The sequence below is a fragment of the Lathyrus oleraceus genome, chromosome 4 (genome assembly GCF_024323335.1).
Source record: "Lathyrus oleraceus cultivar Zhongwan6 chromosome 4, CAAS_Psat_ZW6_1.0, whole genome shotgun sequence".
Lineage (NCBI taxonomy): Eukaryota > Viridiplantae > Streptophyta > Magnoliopsida > Fabales > Fabaceae > Lathyrus > Lathyrus oleraceus.
In genome coordinates this window covers 116,781,640-116,803,371 of record NC_066582.1, presented here as the reverse complement: position 1 = coordinate 116,803,371, position 21,732 = coordinate 116,781,640, and the positions used below count along the sequence as shown (strand labels likewise).

The 21,732-nt window shown below is 36.0% G+C and overlaps 1 protein-coding gene and 1 long non-coding RNA gene across 2 annotated transcripts; both read left to right on the top strand.

Annotated features, from left to right (window-relative positions):
* The first annotated feature begins 2,767 nt into the window (after nt 1–2,767).
* Nucleotides 2,768–4,930, top strand: LOC127073882 (uncharacterized). The gene is made up of 2 exons (XR_007785888.1): nt 2,768–3,202; nt 4,668–4,930. It is a non-coding gene; the product is annotated as an uncharacterized LOC127073882 (long non-coding RNA).
* A 13,045-nt stretch (nt 4,931–17,975) lies between these two features.
* On the top strand, nt 17,976–20,962 carry LOC127073881 (uncharacterized). Its single transcript, XM_051015130.1, has 7 exons — nt 17,976–18,342; nt 18,428–18,620; nt 18,797–18,906; nt 18,991–19,069; nt 19,178–19,245; nt 19,531–19,597; nt 20,495–20,962. Exons 1-7 carry the CDS (start codon nt 18,160–18,162, stop codon nt 20,605–20,607), a joined length of 813 nt encoding a protein of 270 aa, XP_050871087.1. The 5' UTR covers nt 17,976–18,159; the 3' UTR covers nt 20,608–20,962.
* Nucleotides 20,963–21,732: the final 770 nt, after the last annotated feature.

Below are 21,732 nucleotides of genomic sequence, written 5' to 3'. Positions count from 1 at the left end.
GGTTGGAATTAATAGACAAGGATAGGTCAACTTTGTATGACAAGTTATTTTCTAATCGGTTGTCAGCTGTGAGAGAATCTTTGATGATAGAATCGTTTGGTTCACAGCCACATGAAAAATGGATGAGTCTACCAGATATGGGTTACTTGATAGCGAATCGTTATAATGTTGTACTTGTCTGTTTAGGCAATCCGTGCATCACTTTCTTTCCGATGACAAGTTCACATTCACCAAATGTCTCTATTTATTGCATTGGTTTTGTTAACCAGAATCATTGGGTTCAGGTACGTATTTATATGTCTAAATATTTTAATTATTTCAGTTAATATTTTATGTTATATGACTTAATCTTTTAATTATTTTACTTTATCAGGTTAACATGAAAGAGGGGTTTCCATTGCCACCGGTCACATTAGATTGGAAGAAATTTCGTTCTCATATAGCAACTACTTGGATGCTAGGATTTGCAGGACGTATGCAACATTGGCAATTACTTACACCTGTATTAGCATGATTATGTAATCAAAACATAAATATGTAATCAAAACATGAAATCTATATTATTATGTCTATTATATTCAAAGCTTAATACATATAATCAATGTGAACGAGAAATATGCAAAGCTTCAAATAAATCAGAAAACTATGGATCTTCCTCTTCAGCATTAACCTGTCTCAGATAGCGACGAATCAATGTAGATACACGAGCCCAATCAGGATCAGATGGCCCGGCGTCATATACAGGAACAGGTACCTCTCTAGGAGCGTCACGATGGGGAGGGACCAACCGTGGATGGGAAACACGATAATACCACTCCAGATAACCGTCTTCTACCTCAGATGGAGTGGTGGCCACAGAAGATGAACCGATCACATCGACAACACTCTGATGGTAACTGATCCAATCAACATCAATATCCGTCACCATCATACAATCCAGAGGTGGGGATGGAACATACTGCCTATACCCGAACTGACGTAAACATCTATCAGGCAAGTATGGAACAACTGTTTCACCCCACTTCAAACAGCCCCTGTAAAGACATATCTCATCAAATACACGCCATGCTCTATGATCCTCAAATGGTCGCCAGATGACGTCGGTAGGTGTCAGCTCGTCCAAAATAGGTCGTAAATCATCGACCTTCAGGACTCCCTGTCTATACGACCATCTCATCGCTCGGGGAAGACCACAGTTTCCAGCAGGATTCCAATTCTCCCCTCTTTTTCCAACAGTTGGAAAATACTCGTGAATCCAACACTGTTACAAAAAAAAAACATAATAAATAAAACAAATTAAGTTACAATATTTTATAAAATGAATCCAACACTTAATTAACAAAATTAAATTATATACCTGTAGGAGAGTAGGATATCCCCCTAGCTGTTTGCAACTGTACATGGACGCATCTCCAAGATATCGGTAGAGGGTAACTAGTGCAGCTGCTCCCCAACTATATCCTGAACATCCATCCAAGTCCCTAAACAGGAGGAGGTATCGTGCCTCTACAAGTGTAAAGGTCTTATCAGCAAATATGGTGGAACCCACCAACATCAATAGATATGCTCTAGTCAATATGCCCAGCTGGAAGCAGCCCTATGATGTACGAATATATCATATAACCACTCCAACTTGTAATACGACCCCCTGCAGCTCCGAACATGTGACTGTGCCTGACCCTGTGACACTCCTAGGTAGTCAACAGCAAGTTCAACAGCTAGCTCTTCAGTCACATCCTGAGGACTCCAAAAGATACCCCTAATGGGCAAGTGAAGTAGACATGCGACATCATCTAAAGTAATGCTCATTTCACCAAACGGCATGTGAAATGAAGATGTCTCTAGATGCCATCTTTCCACAAATGCAGAGACAAGATTTGTGTCTATCTTGTTCAGACTCGTTCTCTGCAGTGAAGCTAAACCGGATCTAGATACCCAACTCTCCATCTGTGGTGGAAGAGCCAATGGAACCCTAGAAGTCAACTTCAGTCCATGTCCGGCAACCTTCAACTCTTTCTTTGGTCCTCTTTCCTAAAAACAATTAAAACACATATTAGAAAACAAATTATAAAATATTCAACTATTATTCATTTTCAAATATAGCCCGTTTACTTACCTCACCGAACCATATATGTCGAGCAACATGATGCTCGTACTTCACCAAAAGAGACGTATCGTACGGCCCTCCTGGATATCCAGTCGGCTCAGCTGCAGCTGCAGATGAAGATGCACCCCGGTCTAACGTGCGGACTGGAATCCGGCCATCTGCACCTCTTCTTCGAACCACTGCAAAAATAATGTTAAAAAAATAATTAAAATAAAAAAAAAAAAAAAAAACGTACCGGAACACTTCCAAGAAGAGTTCCGGTTAGCAAAAAAAACAAAAAGCCTTCCGGAACACTTTCTTAAAGAGTTCCGGTATACATCAACCAAACCGGAAGTCTTGAAGAAAGTGTTCCGGTATACAAGTATACAAACCGGAAGACTTTCTAAAAGACTTCTGGTTCAGTGTCCATTAAAGACAACAAACCGGAACTCTTTAGAGAAGTGTTCCGGTATACAAATATCCAAACCGGAAGACTTACTCTTAAGTGTTCCGGTATACAGTGCAAAAACGCCAAATATTTGTCTTCTCCGGAAGTCTTCAACGAAAATGGTAAAAAAAATTTGAAAGGGAAATTATACCCTATTTATATGAGGGTATTTTGGTCAAAAAAATTTTAATGTAGGGGTATGGATACAATTGTAGGGGTATAGGGTAAAATTTTCTGGTTTGGACCCTATTCCACCAAACACCAAAAATCGGGTCCAACACCAAACACGACCAAAATCTGCCTCCATGAATCCTCTCTCCACGCATCTTCATCGCCGTATCCATACAAACGAAACAATACGTGTAACACATGAACCAAGCTCCGAACATGGATTCTCTTCACTCAGTAGCGTGCGACTTCCAGGAAAACATGGAGCTATCAACTGCGGCATGAGGAATCGTTTCGATTGCGCACAAACAAACTAAGCAATCAACGAAGATGAACGAAAGAAATGAATAATGAATCTGACCCGAGTTCAAACTCCTCACCAAATTGAACTCTGAACCAAAACGACCTTCTTTTTGTGCGTGAGAAAGGGGACGAGATTAATGATTGAAAAAAAAGCAAAAAGGCTTACCAAAGCGGAGTTCTTGACACGATGATTGCAGGTTTTGATCCTATTCCCTTTCTTCTTCGCTCTTTGTGTGCAATGTATTTCCTTCTGCTATGCTCTCTTTCTCCCTCATGTTCTTCATTTTCTTCTTCTATTTATGCGGTTTTTTTGCTGTATGTGGATTTCGTCCTGCTTCCTTGATTTTTTCTGTTCGTGACTCTGTAAGTTCTTGTTAGAAATCTGGTATCGGGTCCGGAGAGTATGTTTGGATAATGTTTGGAAATTGGAAACGGGGTGTAGAGGGTTGGTTCTGAAGGATGTTAGAATGGATGGTTTTGCTGTCGATTTTGTTAGCGATTGAAAGAGTTGCAGGGTGAAGTTCAGAATGGTTGCCGAAAAGCCCCGGGTTCATTTCTATTAGCTGGTTTTTATGCAGTTTTGGAGAAGTTGTTAAGAGGGTGCAAGGTTGAGGGTTTGTTTCAGTTAACAGTTGAGGGAGAGAAAATTATGTTAAAAGGTTTTTTTTGTGGGAATTGGTATTGAGAATTTCTGTTATGATATTGTTGACAGGTTGGAGAATTCTGTTATGAGGAGGTTAGGATTTCAGTCTTTGATAGCCGAGGGTGAGGAATCGTGTTGAAGGCGAATGGAATGGTTGTTTTGAGAGGTTGGTTTTCGGTTTTGTTCAATGCTTCAGGGTATGAGTTATGAGGGAATTATGCAGTTTTATTTTTTAAAATTCTTGGAGGGGGGGTTTGTTATGAAGTGTTGTTCAGTTGGTTGTTAATTGATCCAAAGTTAATTGAGTTGGTTAACATGACAGTTAGAAAAAACTGGAAATTTTGTTATCAGTTAGTGATGTTAGTTGTGTTGTTGGGTTACTGAACTTCAAATCAGTTATGAATGTCAAGCCATGAAATTAGTTAGGTGCAATGAATCCACTTAGTTTGATCGCATGTTAGTCATTAATTTATTTTAATTGCTTGAACTCACTGAAATCCTGTTAATTTTGATGCAGCTAGCTGTTATGATTTGAATATTAGTTAATATAGTTAGATTACTGGATGTTGTCATGATGCTTAAATGGATATGAAAAATGTTAAACTAACATGAGCATGAATATGTTTGTGATGCATGAAATTGGTTGGTTAAAGTTGTATGCTTGAACTCTATTAAGTATATTTGTTGTTAGTTTTATTGTGAATTTCCTACTTCTATGCATTGCAATTTGGATGCTTGACTTGGATATCATGTTAACATGGTTTGAATGAGTGGGCTATTTGCTATTTGTTGGAAGGTTTGATGAATGTTATGATGCTTTGCTCATGCAATTTGTTTGAATGATTAATGAAATGTTGATATGCATGATTGTTATTAGCTTGATGTTATCCTATGTTAAGTTGAATTAAGTTGAATGAATGTTGAACCATGGCCATGCTATTTCTATCTTGAGATGTTTGATGTTTGTTTATGGTTGTGACAATATTTATAATGATGCATTGGTTGGAATGATTTTGTAGGGTGGATGCACACATGAAGATGGATTGAAGAGTGGAATCAGAAGGTGGTTTGGATTTGCTTTGTCCTGGAGAAATGTTGATCAAATGGAATGCTATGGATTGCTATAGAATCATAGTAGAAATGGATTTGTTGTAATTGAAATTGTTACATGGAACTTGGATTGAAGGTTGTAATGTTTTGTAGTTTTGGAATTGAAACATGTTAAAATGAATGATTGAATAAAAATGCTTAGAAATTGAATGTGATTGGAATTGAGATTGAATGTAGAGAATGATTTAATTAGAATTGAAATGGTTTATGTTTATGTAAATTGAAATTGGTTTATGAAATGGTTATGTTTGGAAGTTGAATTTGAATTTGTACTAGACTGTGATTATAGGTGATCTGATGGAAATTAGAGGTTGAATGTTTAGAAGTTAACATGGTTTTGATGGAAAATTGAATGAATTGGAATTTGGTTCTAAAAATGGTTTTGTATTGAAAATGGATGATTTACATTGATTTAGGTATGACTTACGAATGGTTTAAAATGGTAAATGATTCAAACGATTTTAGCTAGGTGGTTGACTTTGGTCAACTAGTTGAGCAAAAAGTCAATTGTTGACCAAAGTCAACAATTGGTCAAAGTTTCCAAATTTTGCACTTTTTCATGTAATGGCTACCTGAATGAGATCTTGGTCATGAATGTGACATCTATATGAGATTTTGAATTTAACCACGACTTGGAAACGATATGAATTTGAATCAACTATGACCATAACTTGTAATTGACTTAAAAATGGATTGAACCAAAGTTTGTGAAGGATTGGACTCAGATCATGGATCTATGAATGAACCATTAAACATGAACCAAAGTACATAACAACGATTGAAAAGATCAATGACAAGCATGACCAAGCATGGCCCCAAAACCAGGGCATATCAACAGGTGAAATGAATAATGATCAAATGCAAATAGGCAAAGCAAAGCAATAACTATGGCTAGGCATGAGGATGATTAGGTGACATAGCAATAGGAACAAACCAAAGGATACAAATACATGATGCACACGTGGGATCAACAACAAGGAACAAACAAGAATAACCATGAACAAAAGGTTGTGGGATGAAGCTTGACCAAGCAAGAGAATCAAGAACCAATGGTAGGAAGAAGCATCAGATGGAATTAGGGTTAGGAGACCACACAAAGGGTGGTAGCCAAAATTAGGGTTTAAAAGTCAAGTCAATACACAGAAGGTTAAACACAAGATCCCCTAATAGCAAAGATCAAGAATTAGGGTTTGGATGCCCAGATGAATGTCATGATATAGACTTCAAGAGTCAAGGTCCCAAAGAATCAAGCGATTAGGGTTTCAACCCACATGATGAGGAAAACCACACCCTCAAGCAAAGGCATTGTTTTCATTAGCCATAAACCTTGAATCTGTTATGCTTGTTAGCAAATGGTAGTCATGAATGAAGAATGTGTATGAATGAGACATGAATGAGCATAGATGGATCTCAAGTTATGGGTTAGATGAAAAGCAAAAAGGGAGAGCAAATTTTGGGGTATAACATTCGTTCATTGCTTTTATCCACTTCGAATCTTTTAATGCCACACTTGCATTGACTGGTTCAACATCTGTGTAGAAAGCATAGTGTACCAACTCACCTTCTTCATTGACCACATCATCTAATGTAATCACACATTCTTGCAACCTTGCAGGAATGTGTCTTGTTTTTTGAGGTCTGCTTGGTCCTGCTTCAACTCTGACTTCTTGTCGAACTTCTCTTTCGAATTCACTAGCTGATTCATCATATAAGATTCTCACTGAATCCTTATTAACAATCTCAGTCCAATCCCATTCCTTAATCTTATCTATGATCACGTCCTTGATGATCACCACTTGCTTATTCACTGGGTCGAACAACTTGTATCCTCCAGTCGAATGATATCCTATCAAGACCATCTGACTCGACTTGTCATCAAGTTTTCTTCTCAATTGATCTGACACATTTCTATATGCTATAGATCCAAACACCTTCAGATGACTCAAGCTAGGCTTGACACCAGACCAACATTCTTCTGGCGTGATTCCTTCTAGCTTCTTCGTCGGACATCTATTCAGGATGTATGTCGCAGTCGACACAACTTCTCACCACAATTCTTTGGGTAGATTCTTACCTTTTAACATACTTCTAACCATATTCATGATGGTTTTATTCTTCCTTTCTACAACTCCATTCTGATGTGGAGTGTAGGGTGGCAACACCTCATGCACAATCCTTTCTTTCACACATAATGCGTCGAAGTCTTTAGACATATATTCTCCACCATCATCAGTCCTTAAAATCTTGATCTTTCGATCGCTCTGTGTTTCGACTATAGATTTAAATTTGGAAAATACCTCGATCACTTCACTTTTCTTCTTGATCAGGTAAGCCCACAGTTTTCGAATGAAATCATCTATGAATGTAACAAAGTGTTTGTTACCTCCAATCAAATCCAACCAGAGAGGACCACATACATCAGATTATATGACTTCAAGAATTTCCTTCGACCTGCTTCCTGCATCCTTACTGAAGTTGTTCTTATGTTGCTTCGCCTGTACACATTCTTCACACACTTTGTTTGGAATGTCGATTTCTGGTAATCCTGAAACCATATTTCTTATCTTCAAATCTCTGATGTCTTTGAAATTGATATGGCTAAGTCTATAATGCCATATCTATTCATCTCTACTGGATGTTGTTGCAAGGCACTTATGCTCCATCGCATTAAGCTCAATGTTGAAGCTTCTATTCTGAGACATTTGAGCCTTCAAGATCAACCTTCCATTTGAGTCGAGAACTCTCATCATCTTGTCTTTGATCGACACCTTATAGTTCTTTTCAACTAACTGCCTTATATTGAGCAAATTGTTCTTCATGCCTGGTATGTACAACACATTTGAAATTACTAACCCCTTGCCATCTTTCCTCATAATCAGAACGTCGCCAACACCTTCAGTTGCTAGAGTGTTCTCATTTTCAAATTCCACCATGTTCTTCATTGAGGGCTTTATGTTGACAAACCAATATTTCCTTCCATAAATGTGTGATAAGCATCTTGAGTCCAAGTATCACTGGTCCTTGAATCTCTCTTCATCTCTTGTTGTAACCATCAGCAACGTCTCTTCTTCTTCTTGTTTCACCAACTTTGCATAAGTTTCTTAATTATTCTACTTTTCTAGACAATCACTAGAATAATGACCATACTTATGAAAATTGTAACATTGAATGTGACTCTTGTCTGGCTTTTGGCAACCACCTTTTCCAATACCTACAGCACCACCTCTTTAGTTGCCTTGGTTCTAGGGTTTTCTCTGATTCAACCAGTTTCCTTCTTGCTGATTTCAACCAGTCAAATTGTTGTAGCCTCCTCTACCTTTGTTTCCGTTCCATCTTCCTTTGCCTTTCCTTTATTTTGGTGATTTATCCTGCAAAGTGTAGCGGTAAATTGATGATCATCAAGTTATGGATAAGCTAGACATCAAATAACAAGAGTCGCCACCGCGCTTTTATTGTTTCCAAGAGAAAAGGAAAAAAGTATGAACAAAACCCAGAAGTAAGAAGTTTTCAAATCAAAACTAATAAAATGTCAGAGATTACAGGTAAGGGGGTTGGTTACACAGAGGGAAGGTGTTAGCACCCAAAGTGTCCTAGGTACTCCTAGGGAGCCCTTTTTGTGTGCATATGTATTTGGTACAAAAATGATGTTCACAAACAAATAGAATGGGGGGATGAGAAAATAATTCATTAATTATGTTTTTGTGTTTGACAAGACCTTCGGACTTGTGTCTACGTACCAACATAAAAATGAGGGATCAAAACCTCGTAGTTCGTGATACAAATTTCAAAGTGGATGCATTACTTTTAATAAAAATTAAGTTTGAAAGGCACAAAGGCTTAAAATGGCTTGAATGAGTTAGTTCTTTTTGGATTTTCTGAAAGTTTAAGTCAAGTATAGTTAAGTTTATTTACAAATTTGATTTAAGAAAAGAAGTTTGAAAATGCAATGGCATAAGACCAAAGTTTCTATCTTTTTACAAAGTGGTCAAAGTTTAGAACAAAATAAGTTCAATCAAAGAAGATTTTGAAAAGGGAGGGAGAGATTTTGAAATTAAAGAAATAGGGAGAAGATGAAGAGACTAATCCTATGCACAAAATTAAAAGTTAAGAGTTGAAAAGATCTGATCAATGGGTAGCAATCCAATAGACAAGAATGTCAATAGAAACCCAGAATTCCCTTGGACATTTAGAATCAAGCAAAAATGCACAATTATATTATCTTGAAGAGCAAGGCATCAAATAAAGATAGCCACATCCAAGCTTAGCCACTCCATGATCTTCTTCAGATTAGCCCATGTAACAGATGAACTCCACAAGTCACAGGTTCAAAATAACAGCTTCACAATGATCATGTTGTAGATAAACTCAAAGGGATCTTGAATGATGTATCAGATGAAGTTTCAAATTGCAAGCACTTGTTTTCACAAAAAGTTGGCATTGGCCAAGTCCTTTAGCATAGGAATGTTGCCTAAGTTCTAAGTCCATTTGTCCAAGATCAAGCCAACAGTCCACATAATTTTTGTTTAGGGTTTTTGTTGTTATTATGTACATTAATGGTCAAAGACCACACAAACAAGCAAAGTATACACAAACAAGATATATCACACAATATGGTACAAATGGACAAAGTAAAAATTGCATTAACATAAACAATTAGAATGATATGAATAATGGCAAATGAATAAAGGCTAAAATTAAATGACATTAAAGTAAATGGCTTGAAATTAAAAGTTAGTTGTTAATGAATTAGAAGTTAGTATTGGTTTGCTTTTGCTTTTCATTTTTAAGTCATTCTTTGGAGAACACTCAACCCACTTATCACAAGCATGGATCCTTGAGCCAAGATATCTTCCAAAGGAAGGAAAAAAGGCCAAGTTTCCACACAATACCATGAAAGAGGGGAGACTTACAATCTCACTAACTAGAATGCTATGTCTTTTTATGTCACAAATTTAGCGCTATGTTAAGCAATCGTAATTTGACTTATGTAGAAGTCACAACTATTTAAGGTCGGGCAATAGAATTTTGGTGTTAATGCATGTTTGAGACATAGTATAATGGACTATGCTCATGAAACATACCACACACAAAAAGAATATGCAAAAGAGGTGGTCTAATCTCATCCATACTTATGTTGATTTTTCAATCAACTAGCCTTAGGACTTTGAGATATCATATGCCAAATGAAATGGATGCATAAAGAAGGGGAATGAGATGAAGAGGGTGGGGAATGAATCAAAACTCAAATTGGTCAAAGGAGGTCTTTTACCAAATTAATATCATTCATTCATTTTGGGAGATGGAATGTACATTCCATCAATCCCCTAAATCCAATGATATTAACTTGACAAAGTCAAATCAACCTTGACCAAGGCCCAACAACAAGAGTTAAACTCAAACAAGTCATCACAATTGGTCAACACAATTAATTGGCATTTATTCAAATTAAAAATACTAAAATAAGGCATTTAAATTAAATATGATTTGTCAAATTCCTAAAACCTCATCAAAACACCAAAGAAATGGCCATGAGATTTATCATAGGTCAATCAAGGTCAAAGGACCTTGGAGAAAAAAATTCAGAATTTTTAAAGATTTAAAAGTATTTTTAAAAAATTAAAAATAATCACAAAATCAATTAAATCATGAAAAATATTAATATTGATCCAAAAAATAATTTTAATTCAGAATATGAAAAAGGAAATTTTTTGAATTTTTTTGATGAAACTCTCATATTTTTTGGATCAATATTAAAATTAATATGAATTAATGAAAATAAAAGGAATAAAACAAAAATCAGAAAATGTGAAAAAACGTGAGCCACTTGATCTCCCTCATTAATTGAGGTGGAAGATCAAGTAGCCTAAAACGCGCGTTCCACCAAACACACGAGTCAGCACGCTGCAGGGATAGTAATCACAATGGACGCGTATTAAAACATTTCAATTGGATCATGTGGTTGGAGACGTGCCAACACACGACCGGAGCTGTAACTCCGGTCTTCTTCTCCCGTGGACCTCACCGGACTGGTCCACCTTCAACCATCACCAAAATAAAAAAAGAGCACATGATCTGAAAGAAAAAATGGCGTAGAGCACGAATCTGACCTTAATTTCAACTAACTCCACATATATAGAAAGATATGAGGAGTTGAATTTTGAGGTGTGTCAACTGAGTTGCTTCGATTTGACCTCCAAGCAACTCAATCTTCTTGCCTACATTGGTAGGACTTCAGACAACCAAAAATCCAATAGAATTGAGTAGAATTGAGTGAGAATCGAAGAGATGAAGTTTTATGAAAATCACCTTCAATGCTATGAAGTTCTTGATGTGGCTTGCTCCAAACACGATCTGATCACACTTGAGAAGCTAGCAGGAAGTGATTAGAGAGGTTGCAAGGCTTTGGATCCTGGAGTTCTTGAATCTACAACAATTGAGATTCAAACTCAAATTTCAAATTGAAATTTCTTAGGTTTTCCTTGAGAATGAGAGGGTTTCAATGGGGGGCAAAGCTGGCGCGCAAAGTGTCCTTCAAATGAGCACATAGGTAATGTATTTATAGCCAAATGGAATGATATTTGCACACTTTAAAAAAAACTATCCAAAATTAGCAATGTTGATGGCACAAGTGAATGGGCATGTACAGGCCCATGATGCAATGCAAAAAGGTCCAAAATGATTCCAATTGAGGTCTGAATGAAGCTTGAATGGAAAGGCATTGTGAACTGAAATTTGTGCAATTGATTCTTTCCAATGATGCAGTCATGTTAAAGCCATGCGCAGACCTAACAAACCTCATCCAAAATGCATGAACTTAGGTTTTTTGGAAAGCTTGGGTCAAGGGGAACAAGTTTGATATTCAACAATTTTTCATTTGGAGCTTGGAACATGGAGAATTTTGAGGTGGAAGTTTGGAAATTTCAACATGTTGAAAATTTTTCTAAGTGTCAAGCCATATACCTCAATATTCCACCTTACTTAACTTTTTATGTGAGATTCAAATGAGAAAAATGTATTCATAAAAGTTATAGCTATTTCAAATACCTTCAAAATGGTCACAAATTTCATGTCATTTGGATTTGTAATGATAGATTTATGCATTTTTGAAGTTTGGAACAATCACTTGTTCAATGGTATAGGTAAAAAATGACCTATAATGTAACCTCATATCACATGCTCATAAAAGTTGAATTAGCTCTCACTCTAAACATAAAAGTTGAAGTACACATCTTGAATTTTATTTTTCAACTTGGAAATATTTCATCTCATAAAAAATGAGCAAGTTATGGCCTTGGGAAGTTGACTTTCAAATTAGGGTTTAGACAAAATGACCTATAATGTTTCAACATAGAAAATGATTTTACAAGAAAACTAGCTCTAGGTCTCAACATGAAAGTTGTTTGTAATGTCATTTAGAGTAACCTTTCTCTTGGAATCATTTTCATATGGTGAAAATTGTAGGAGATAGGGTCTAGGGAGACCCAGTTTTGATCAAATGAATTCATCTGGCCAACCACCATTAACCAACTTGCTAACCTTCAATTCTTTGGACTTTCTTGGCTCATGGTAGACCATATATGCATAAGATGATGAATTTTGAAGTGTCCCTTTAGATATTTGATCAATTGGTGAGATAGCTTGTTGGAGAAGTTATTCAAGATACCTAGCCAAACTAGGGTTTCCAAGGCAAATCACCTTCAAACTCTTGAAGAAAACTTGATCAATATAACATTTAGTAATCAAGGGAATTCATATATGATTCTTATAACCATTCTTGGATCAATTCAATGGTTGTGCTCTTTGTCATGAGGGTTTCAAACCCTAGATATGAACTTGGTAGATCAATGGAGATCATGCCCTACCTACAAAAGAGTTAGGCAAATGCAAATACATGTTTTTGTATTTTGGTTAGTGAAATGATAATATATATAAGTATGATACAATCACATAGTGCTTGGCGATCTCTCCCAAAACAAACCCAATGAAAGAGGGGTAAGGAGGATGGCAAGGTATGATCCCAATGCTAATGCATATGATGAAATTGCATGAGGGATCTTAGGGTCAAAATTGGGGTCTTACACAAAGCCATATCACTCTTCAACTTTCCTACAGCTCTTTCATCCATTCTTTGTTCATGAGATTCAAGCATCCCTTGAAGCTCTTCCTTTGTCAGTTTTGACAAATCTTTTGACTCTTATATGGCTACTACCACGTGGTCGAACTTTGGAGCCAACAAACTCAAGATATTTCCAACAACAGATCTTGATGCCAACACTTTTCCATATACCTTGATTTGATTCACTAGTTTCGTAACCTTGGTGAAGAAAACAGTTATACTTTCATTGTCTTCCATCTGAAGCAATTCATATGTCCTTTTGTAAATTCGTAACTTCACCTCTTTCACCTTCTCCGCGCCTCCAAATGACTTCTCCCGAATTTCCCATGCTTATTTCGCTGAATACATTACCAACCTTTTCAAAGTTATATGCATCAACACATTGATGGATTATAAAGACAACTTTATAATCTTTCTTCTTCAATTCTTTATGTGCAGCCTTTTCTTGATCTGTCGCGTTTTCTGCAAGGGTTGTTACTCTTTTCTTCACAAGATCCCAGAGATCTTGATAATAGAACACAACCTTTATCTACTTGCACCAATTCTCATAATTGTTTTTCTTGAGAATTAGAAGATTTGCTGAAAAATGCCTGTTTGGATGATTCATTGCCATTGTGATTTTTTCCCCACAAATCGTTTAAACCGGAGCTCTTGATACCAGATGTTAGAAATCCACCATAATCTATGGAGAATTTCAATCAATAATTATGAACAAGATTATTATCACTCACACAATAATAATGAAAAGAGAAGAACAATGGAGAAAGAAAGAAAGAACGAAGAAGAAGAGTAATAAAATTTTGTCGAGTTTCTCTCTACCCACAAACTCTGGAAAATTTCTTATTCACTTTGCAACTGCAAAATACTGTGAATACAATGTTTTGAATACAACATTCACTTCATTACAAGAATAAGGATTACTCCTTCTATTTATAGATTTAGGTTAGCTTGCACCCCAAGCCAAAGCCCAAAACTATAAAAGCCCAAAATAGTTAACACTACTAAAAATAGGCCTAAATCAAAATCCTGTGTGAAGTAACATGCTTCGATACTTTGACATACTAATATAACTCAAGACACTAGTTGATTCGACATATCCTTGTTCTGTTGAGCAACCTGTTTCAACATAAGGAATTACAATTCAATAATATTGAGGTTATGCATCTCCTACTCTATGTTTGGGTGACTTGGAGGTGTAGTAGTAGTGAAAGCGGCTTGTTGAGGTTTTGAGCCAAGTATGTTGGGTTGCTGAATTATGTTCACAATAATTGGTCTTACCCAATTATAAGAAGGATATGGGCATGCATGCATGTTCCACGAAGCTCATTGTTTCCATGAGTTAAACTATTTCCATGGTGGGTTCAGCCCATGATCACTATTGTCTAAGAAGGATTATTTTTTTGTCGTAGTTATTAATACCATTGTGGTCGCCCCTACCAGAGTTTTAGTCGCCAAAATTCTTCTTATTTCCACGGTTGTCGCATGTCTTGTTGTTATTGTTATACCGAGTGTGCTAATTTTGTTACCGGGAAGGATGATATGATAATCATGTCATCCGTGAAATTAGGATTTTTGGCAACAAAGGATCTTGGTAAAAATCCAGATTCACGGGAAACACATTGAATCATTGTTGACTCGTCAAATTCCAATCACAATCTAGCGGATGCAAATGTTAGGAGTGGACCGTGTTGTTGGATGAAGTGACAAATCAAACATACAAGTATATGAGTTTGGAGATCATTTTCAAGACCAAGCTTGTCCTGGTGATGGGAGACTTAGTATTTGATACCTAATCAGCGAGAAGTTTGAGGCGATTGTAGTAGGCTTTGTTTCATGGAAAATATTCAAGGTTGGTGTTGGTGAATTGAATTTCAAGGTGTACAACCCTCTAGTGTTTGTTGTAGTGAAACACTGAGGAAATTTGATTCCAACATGACAAGAAGCTCGAATAAGGAGACTTGAACCTTAAACCAACACATTTATTTGTAAAACTTTCTCCATGACTGTACCAATAATATTGTTGTTGTTGTTGTTGTTATTGTTATTTTTATTGTCATTATCATTGTCGTTGTCGTTGTAGTAGTAGTTGTTGTTATAGTTTTTAAGACTTAGGGTATAATGTTGTGTTGTTGTTTAGGTATTGGTAGTAGTTGTTGTTTAGTGTTACTATTGTTTTATTGATATGGAATGTTCGTTGTTGTTGGTTGTGTATAATTTTTATTTTATTTTTAAAAGCTGTATGTGATTATGAATCGTAGTTGGATGAAAGCCAATAGACTAAGTAATGAGTATGGGAATGAAGTGATTCAATTTCTTTAATTCGCGGAAAAAAAATTCCTAGCAATAATGGTATTTTTTTCCTTGTAAAAAATGTTGAAATACGCAAAAACATCCAAAGGATGATATATTCTATCATTTAGGTTGTGATGGAATTATTCAAAACTACACGAAATGGGTATGATATTACGAAGGAATTAGAGAGAGAATGTTGAGTATTTTATTAAAATCAAATTGAGAAACAATACAACAAAACATAAACTACAACAATATATTTCGTGCATCAACAATAATTCCTTCTAAGAGGGCCAATTGGGGACTTCCTTCCTAAAAAAGTTCTACCTCTAATCCCAATTTTTCCATATTCACAATACATCGATTAACGTTGCTTATGTCATAGGTGTGGCCATCCCTAGCCTCAAGTACCTCCTGATTAGAGGACCTAGGTGGTTTTCCTAGAGCGCCTGATATCATGATAGGATGTGACACCTTATAGAACCATACGATGTAGCTTTTTGCATAACCCCATTGTACAAAATCCAGATTTCTATAATAGTCCTATAGTACCAAATGACTCTCGAGATCCTCAAGTATGGCATCAAGATCTTTGCAGAGGACGGTGGGAGGAGAAGACTCTAAGGGGTGTCTCGGAATAACCTGCAAATACCCAAAATGGCGCATCACTCACTTGGGAAGATACACATACTCAGATTTGACCCATAAGCAAGCCATCAGGAGTATAACGAAATAAAGTCCATCTGACGCGTCTCATAGTGACCCTCGTAGTGGAAAAAGGCAATGTCAAATGCTATAGTGCGATCAAGATACACCTAAAAGGGCCCGATCGCCTAATTCTCTCTAAGCGGGGCAAAATGAGCAGCATGTGGCCAATCCTCTGTGTAGTCAGACACAAGTTCCCACCTAGAGATGCGAGGAAAGTGGGAAATGATCCATCATTGAAAAAGGTTCAAATAAAATATTAATAACAAGTGTAACAAAAGAGTTATGAAAATATTAGTAACAATAAATTACCATAATTAATATGTAGCTTCATGTCATCTGCTTTTTCTTCCAAAGATAACCCTCTCCCAACTTTACAGGTAGACCAAACAGACAACCCCAGTTGTACTCGTGAATCACTGTCAAGTCGGTGAAGTATATAAGGTAGACCACATTGATGCAGGTTGCACTTTTGTCCACAAACATGGACATGCCAACAAGGAACAAGAGGTAACACATCAATGCACACTATATGTGATACTCAACCAACATATCATCACCTTCAGCATCCTGAGCCATATGCAGGTGGTCTTTATAAATTTCTTCCAGCATGAGCCCTTCTGGTGCCAATTATCTCATTTGCGGCCTCAGTTGGGTTAGTCCCCAAATGTGTAACTAACATCGTGTTGGATTCCTCTAAACCCAGCCTTCTATGGTCCAGTAATTTTCCCGTGATGGGAAGATACAAGAGGCATGAGGCATTATTAAGGATGATTTTCATCTTGCTAATAAGAAGGTGGAAAGATGGCATCTTTGAATGCCATCTCTCTACAAATGTTGCATGATGTCATGGTTTATGGTAGTGTATGGAACAACACATAAACCGACAAGACTAGAGTAATGGAAAACATTTTTGAACCAGTCAGCGTCAGGCTGTTTCAAATCCAATATCTCCATTATATGGTTTACAAATTTTAAACATGGACTTTCTTGTAAAAAAATCACCATCAGTTGCGATTAAATTAGTTTAAAACGGATGTAATATAAAGATGAATAAATATACCTCTCATTCCCAGACATGCCTAACATCATGATGTCCATATAGATGAAGTAAGGAGGTGTCAAATGAGCCTCTTGGATAACTATATATAAGGGCATTAACAGTGGGTTCCTCCTGGGCTTCAAGGGCTTCATGAGCTGGGGACACGTGGTCCCCTAAAGTAGATGCCTAAGACAGGCGACTACGGGAAGTATAACTAGGTGGTTGCGAACCTCGACCTTGTGAATCATCAAACGAGGTATCGTCGACTCGTGGCCTTGCTCCTGACCCTCTCATGTCATACATACGCGTGCTGGGAAAGAGGGTCGAGCCTAATTCTATCCTGGTTGCTTTCATCCATTACACCTATAATAAAATCAGAAAGTCACAAAAAATTCAATCAAAATGCAGCCAAACATAAATTTGGATATACATATCCGAAAATAGTTCAGACATAATCCGGAGATGCATCTCCAAATGAACTCATGATTTTTAGCAATGGTAGAAACCCCATTGTTGCCCTAACCTCCAACCAAATGGCAATGCATGTCTATATCGACTACCTATTTCGATTGTATTACTATCTAATGCAACTTAAACAACCTATGTTACTAAAACATCATTCAAAACACACAAAAAAAGAATGAAATGAAAAACTTACCAAATTATAGTTGTGGATGAGAAGTTTGAATGGAGTGAGTGACCTTGGATCAAATGAAGTAGAATGGAGTGAGTGAAACTTGTTTAAATGAGGTTTGAAAATGGTTTGCAACGAAAGAGCTTTAATGGAGTTTTTTGAGTAACTTTTTAAAAAATGGAGAAGGAATAAGGAAGGGTCTAGCACAGGTTTATGAATAAATCGCGTCCGAAGACGCATAAGCATAAAATTCACTAAATTTTGAATTATTGATATTTACATATATGCATCTCAAGACTCACCCTTATATTATACGGAGATATATCTCTGGATTAAATCTTGATAAAATAAGAGTGACTCGTCCATTTATGCTCAAGAGTGAATAAAAAAAGATGCTTCCGAAATGGTAGGAGCAGATCTAGCTTTCACCGTGGTGGGGGAGAAACTCTGAGTGGGACTATTTACTAATGGGCTTGAGGATGACACCACCTTGTAAAAGCCCATGCGAGGTTTGGACCTTTGACTTTGCAGAAGACAACTTCAAACGGCTAGCAACCCAAGACAAGTGGCTGAGTACGGGATAACGTGAAAGCGCGCGGTGGAAGGAGGAAGATGGCACTACTTTCCAACTTACAGTTTTCTCGTTGGACTTTTTACAAACACCTTACTCCGCGTAAATATACAACGCTCTGTCAGCACAATTCCACAGCCAATTTATCCCATTACGTAACCCTAACTACCCGCCAGAAAGACCAGATTCATCTCTACGTCGATACACTTCTTCAATGGAACAAGGTATTCAGTTACTCTCTCACACACAATATAAACATTCAACGTCTCAATTTACTTTAACACTCACATTTTGTAATATCATTTGCAGCGCATGAATCTAACCGCAGTAAAAGAAGTGAATGAAGTCATGGAAAGACACATCGAGGACTCCCTTGCGATTTTGCCTCCGTTGAGCGATAATTATATCAGTCACTGCAGCAATTCTATCGATAAGCTTAAACTCGTCGATGTTGGAACCGGCGCAGGTCTTCCTGGAGTAGTTTTGGCTATAGCTCGACCAGGTGAAGTTAATTTTGCAACCAAAACCGTGTTATTGCTAGATGGAGTCAATTTTGACTAGTTGTTTAGGCAATGTTCATGCAAATAAGTGTTGACTAATTAGCTAGTTTGTAACAAAAGATATTATGGTAGTAAATGAGATCAATTAACTAATTCAAACAGGTCTTTAATGCAATAGATTGGGACGTAACGCTGATGGAGTCTATGAACAAGCGGTGCGTCTTCTTGGAGCATGTTGTTGGTGTTATTGGTTCCACCAATGTTCAAATTGTAAGAGGAAGAGCAGAGGTACAGAAACTCCATTTCTTTTAATAAGAAATTTTAATTTGAGTATCCAATGTGTTTGTTAAAATGTAAATGGGCGCAGGACAGAGTTTGGGGCAGGATCTTTGCTTCAGAGAGAAATTTGACATAGCAGTAGCCAGGGCAGTTGCAGAGACGAGAATATTAGGTACTATTGTGGAATTCATGATAATTTAATACTTTATTAACATGAAAACACTATGTAAGTTGTGTTGTTTGCTGATTTAGTGTTTGCTGCTTCTTATTTGTTTTCCAGCTGAGTATTGTCTTCCGTTGGTTCGTGTTGGGGGAATGTTTATTGCTGCCAAGGGTCATGATCCTGAGGTATGTAACAGTCTTAGATTTGGTATTCAATGTGTGAGAGCATCTTTAAAAAGTTATACTTCCTAGTAGTGGGTGTAGTTTTTAATCTCTTTCGGTTATTTGTTAATGCATGACTGGATGATAATGTAAGAAACTATATACACTGATTGTAGATCAAGATTAAATATTTTGTATTTTTCAGATTATAAGTCTTGCTGAATTAATTTGTGTGGCTTTTCTATAAACATCCCATGGATTTAAAATTGTGAACCATCTATTAATTTCCTGTGTGATGAAATCGGATAGGATGAAGTTAAGAAAGCTGAAAGCGCCATCAAGAAAATGGGTGCATCATTATTGCAAGTATGCTCAGGTACACAATTCTAAACCTTGGAACTTAACTCTTGCTATATATACTTTTATACCCAGTATTTTTTTTTTCCAAAAAAAAATTAAAATAACTACGGTTTTCTGAGGCGAAACTTACATTATGTTCTGGCTAATATAGGATTTTAATATTATATTTTTTGTCTCATAACTTCCCCATTAGATAGTGCTAACCATCATATGTATACTTTGAATATAATAACAAGCTTTAGCCGTAACATCAATTTTCAAGGATTTGATTCTCTTCCCCTCAATCTCTTAATTTATATGATCTTGAACATAGAGAGTAATGGCTCTATTTACTGGACAAATGTGAGGGAATTTAGTCAATATTAGTGGTGATGAAGGTGATGGCTGATGCTGTCCCAATGGCCTGTACTACATAATTGATGATTAATAGTTTTAGTTGAAATTAACTGAGGCTGAATCTTAGAGGATATCTTTGTTGGTAGGAAGAGTAAAATTTGCTATTTTATTTCGCAGGCAAAGTTCAGAATACCTTTATTTCTTTAAGGAAAGAAACTCATAATCCTATATCCACTGTTTTGTAAGATTAAATTCTAGTTAAAAAAATGTTGAAATCACCATCAATTAATTCCTTATCAAATAAGCCCTAACAACCATAAATACACATTTTTCACACTCATAAATGAATAAGTTTCACAATCGCATGTTGCGCAATAAAAGATTCCTCTACCTGCTTGGATGACTTTGATTATATTTGTCTTCCCTATCATTTTTAGAAATAGTTAATTTTGGCTATACCCTTGATCCTATTTTTATTTTTATTCCAAAAGTTTGTGTTCCATTTCTATTTATTGTTTCATCACGGGTAAATAAGCTAGCTTATTGAAGTAATTTTACGTTGATGTTACATGTTCAGTGGAATCGCAAAGCCCATATGGTCAGCGTACTGCCGTCATATGTCTGAAGGATCGGCCCACCCCAATGAAATATCCCCGTGATCCTGGTACACCAACCAAAGAACCATTGTAAGATGGATGCTCACTCTGTTGGCTGGGTTCTGCTGTTCTTTCTACTCAGTCGTATCGCTTTCCTTGAACCAGTCTGAGAGAAGGACCCATATGATGTGCACCAGTGACCTGCTTTTTCCGTTTAACCTAGGACCAGTTTTTTTTTTATCTAACTTATTATAAATTTATAATAGTAGTGTTGTTTTTTGTTTTTTTAATAGTAGTAATGTTATGACTTTGTTCAGTGTGATGCTACTCTAGTTGTACTTGCACACAGGCAAAGCATTACAATATGCCTTGTATCTACACGGGTAGAAACTCTAATTGTCGATTAGTGCAGCAATGAAATAAAACAGTTAACTGCATTTTGTCTTTAATATAGTTCAAGTCTAGAATGAATGAAGTTACTTCAAACGAACTGAATTTATTTAGCAAGTTTGCATTTATTTTCCCTTCTAATTAGAGACGGTTTTCATTCTTATCCCACTCGCTTATTATGTGTATATCTTCTTTCCTGTTAGATTTATAAAAGGTAGTGGTGTAGTGCCATACTGTATGTATTAGATTCTGAAACACGATTCCATCTGTTTTGAAGTTTATTAGAAACTAGATTTAGACTGTTTAATTAATTTTTATTTGTTTTATACTGACTTTTAATAATCTTAGGAATTTTTATTTAGTAAATATGGGTAAAAAATTTATATTATAATAATTTAGAAAATAATATGAGTTAATCACAAAAAAAAAAAGTAATGTATTTTTGTAAGTTGAGAGTGACATATAAAATTTTATTTTGCAGTTTTAAATAATTTTAAGAGATATCCCTAAAGGTTTATTTTTTATTTTGATTATAATGTAATTTTTTTTCTTTTTTTTTTTCTTTTTTATATATCTAATTATAAGTTGTTAAAGATATGTATTTATTTTTAGCATTAAATAAAAAATTTATTTTATTTTTAATTATTATTGAATAAAGTATTTTATAGGTAAGAAATTGAGAATTTTTTGTTTGTTTTTAATTTATTTATGTGATATTATGAGAAAAGTATATAAAAGAAATATATAGATTCGATAAAGAGTGTTGTATTCTCTATTATATTTCTTGATCAATTGAGACTAATTTAACCTTGAGAAATTATATACTTTA

Excerpts from the sequence above, each read along its gene's own strand:
- LOC127073881 (XM_051015130.1), top strand. The coding sequence starts at position 18,160 with ATGGCACTACTTTCCAACTTACAGTTTTCTCGTTGGACTTTTTACAAA. Across the intron at positions 19,070-19,177 it reads TGCAGAGACGAGAATATTAG|CTGAGTATTGTCTTCCGTTG; the intron begins GTACTATTGTGG and ends TTTGTTTTCCAG. Across the intron at positions 19,246-19,530 it reads CCAAGGGTCATGATCCTGAG|GATGAAGTTAAGAAAGCTGA; the intron begins GTATGTAACAGT and ends GAAATCGGATAG.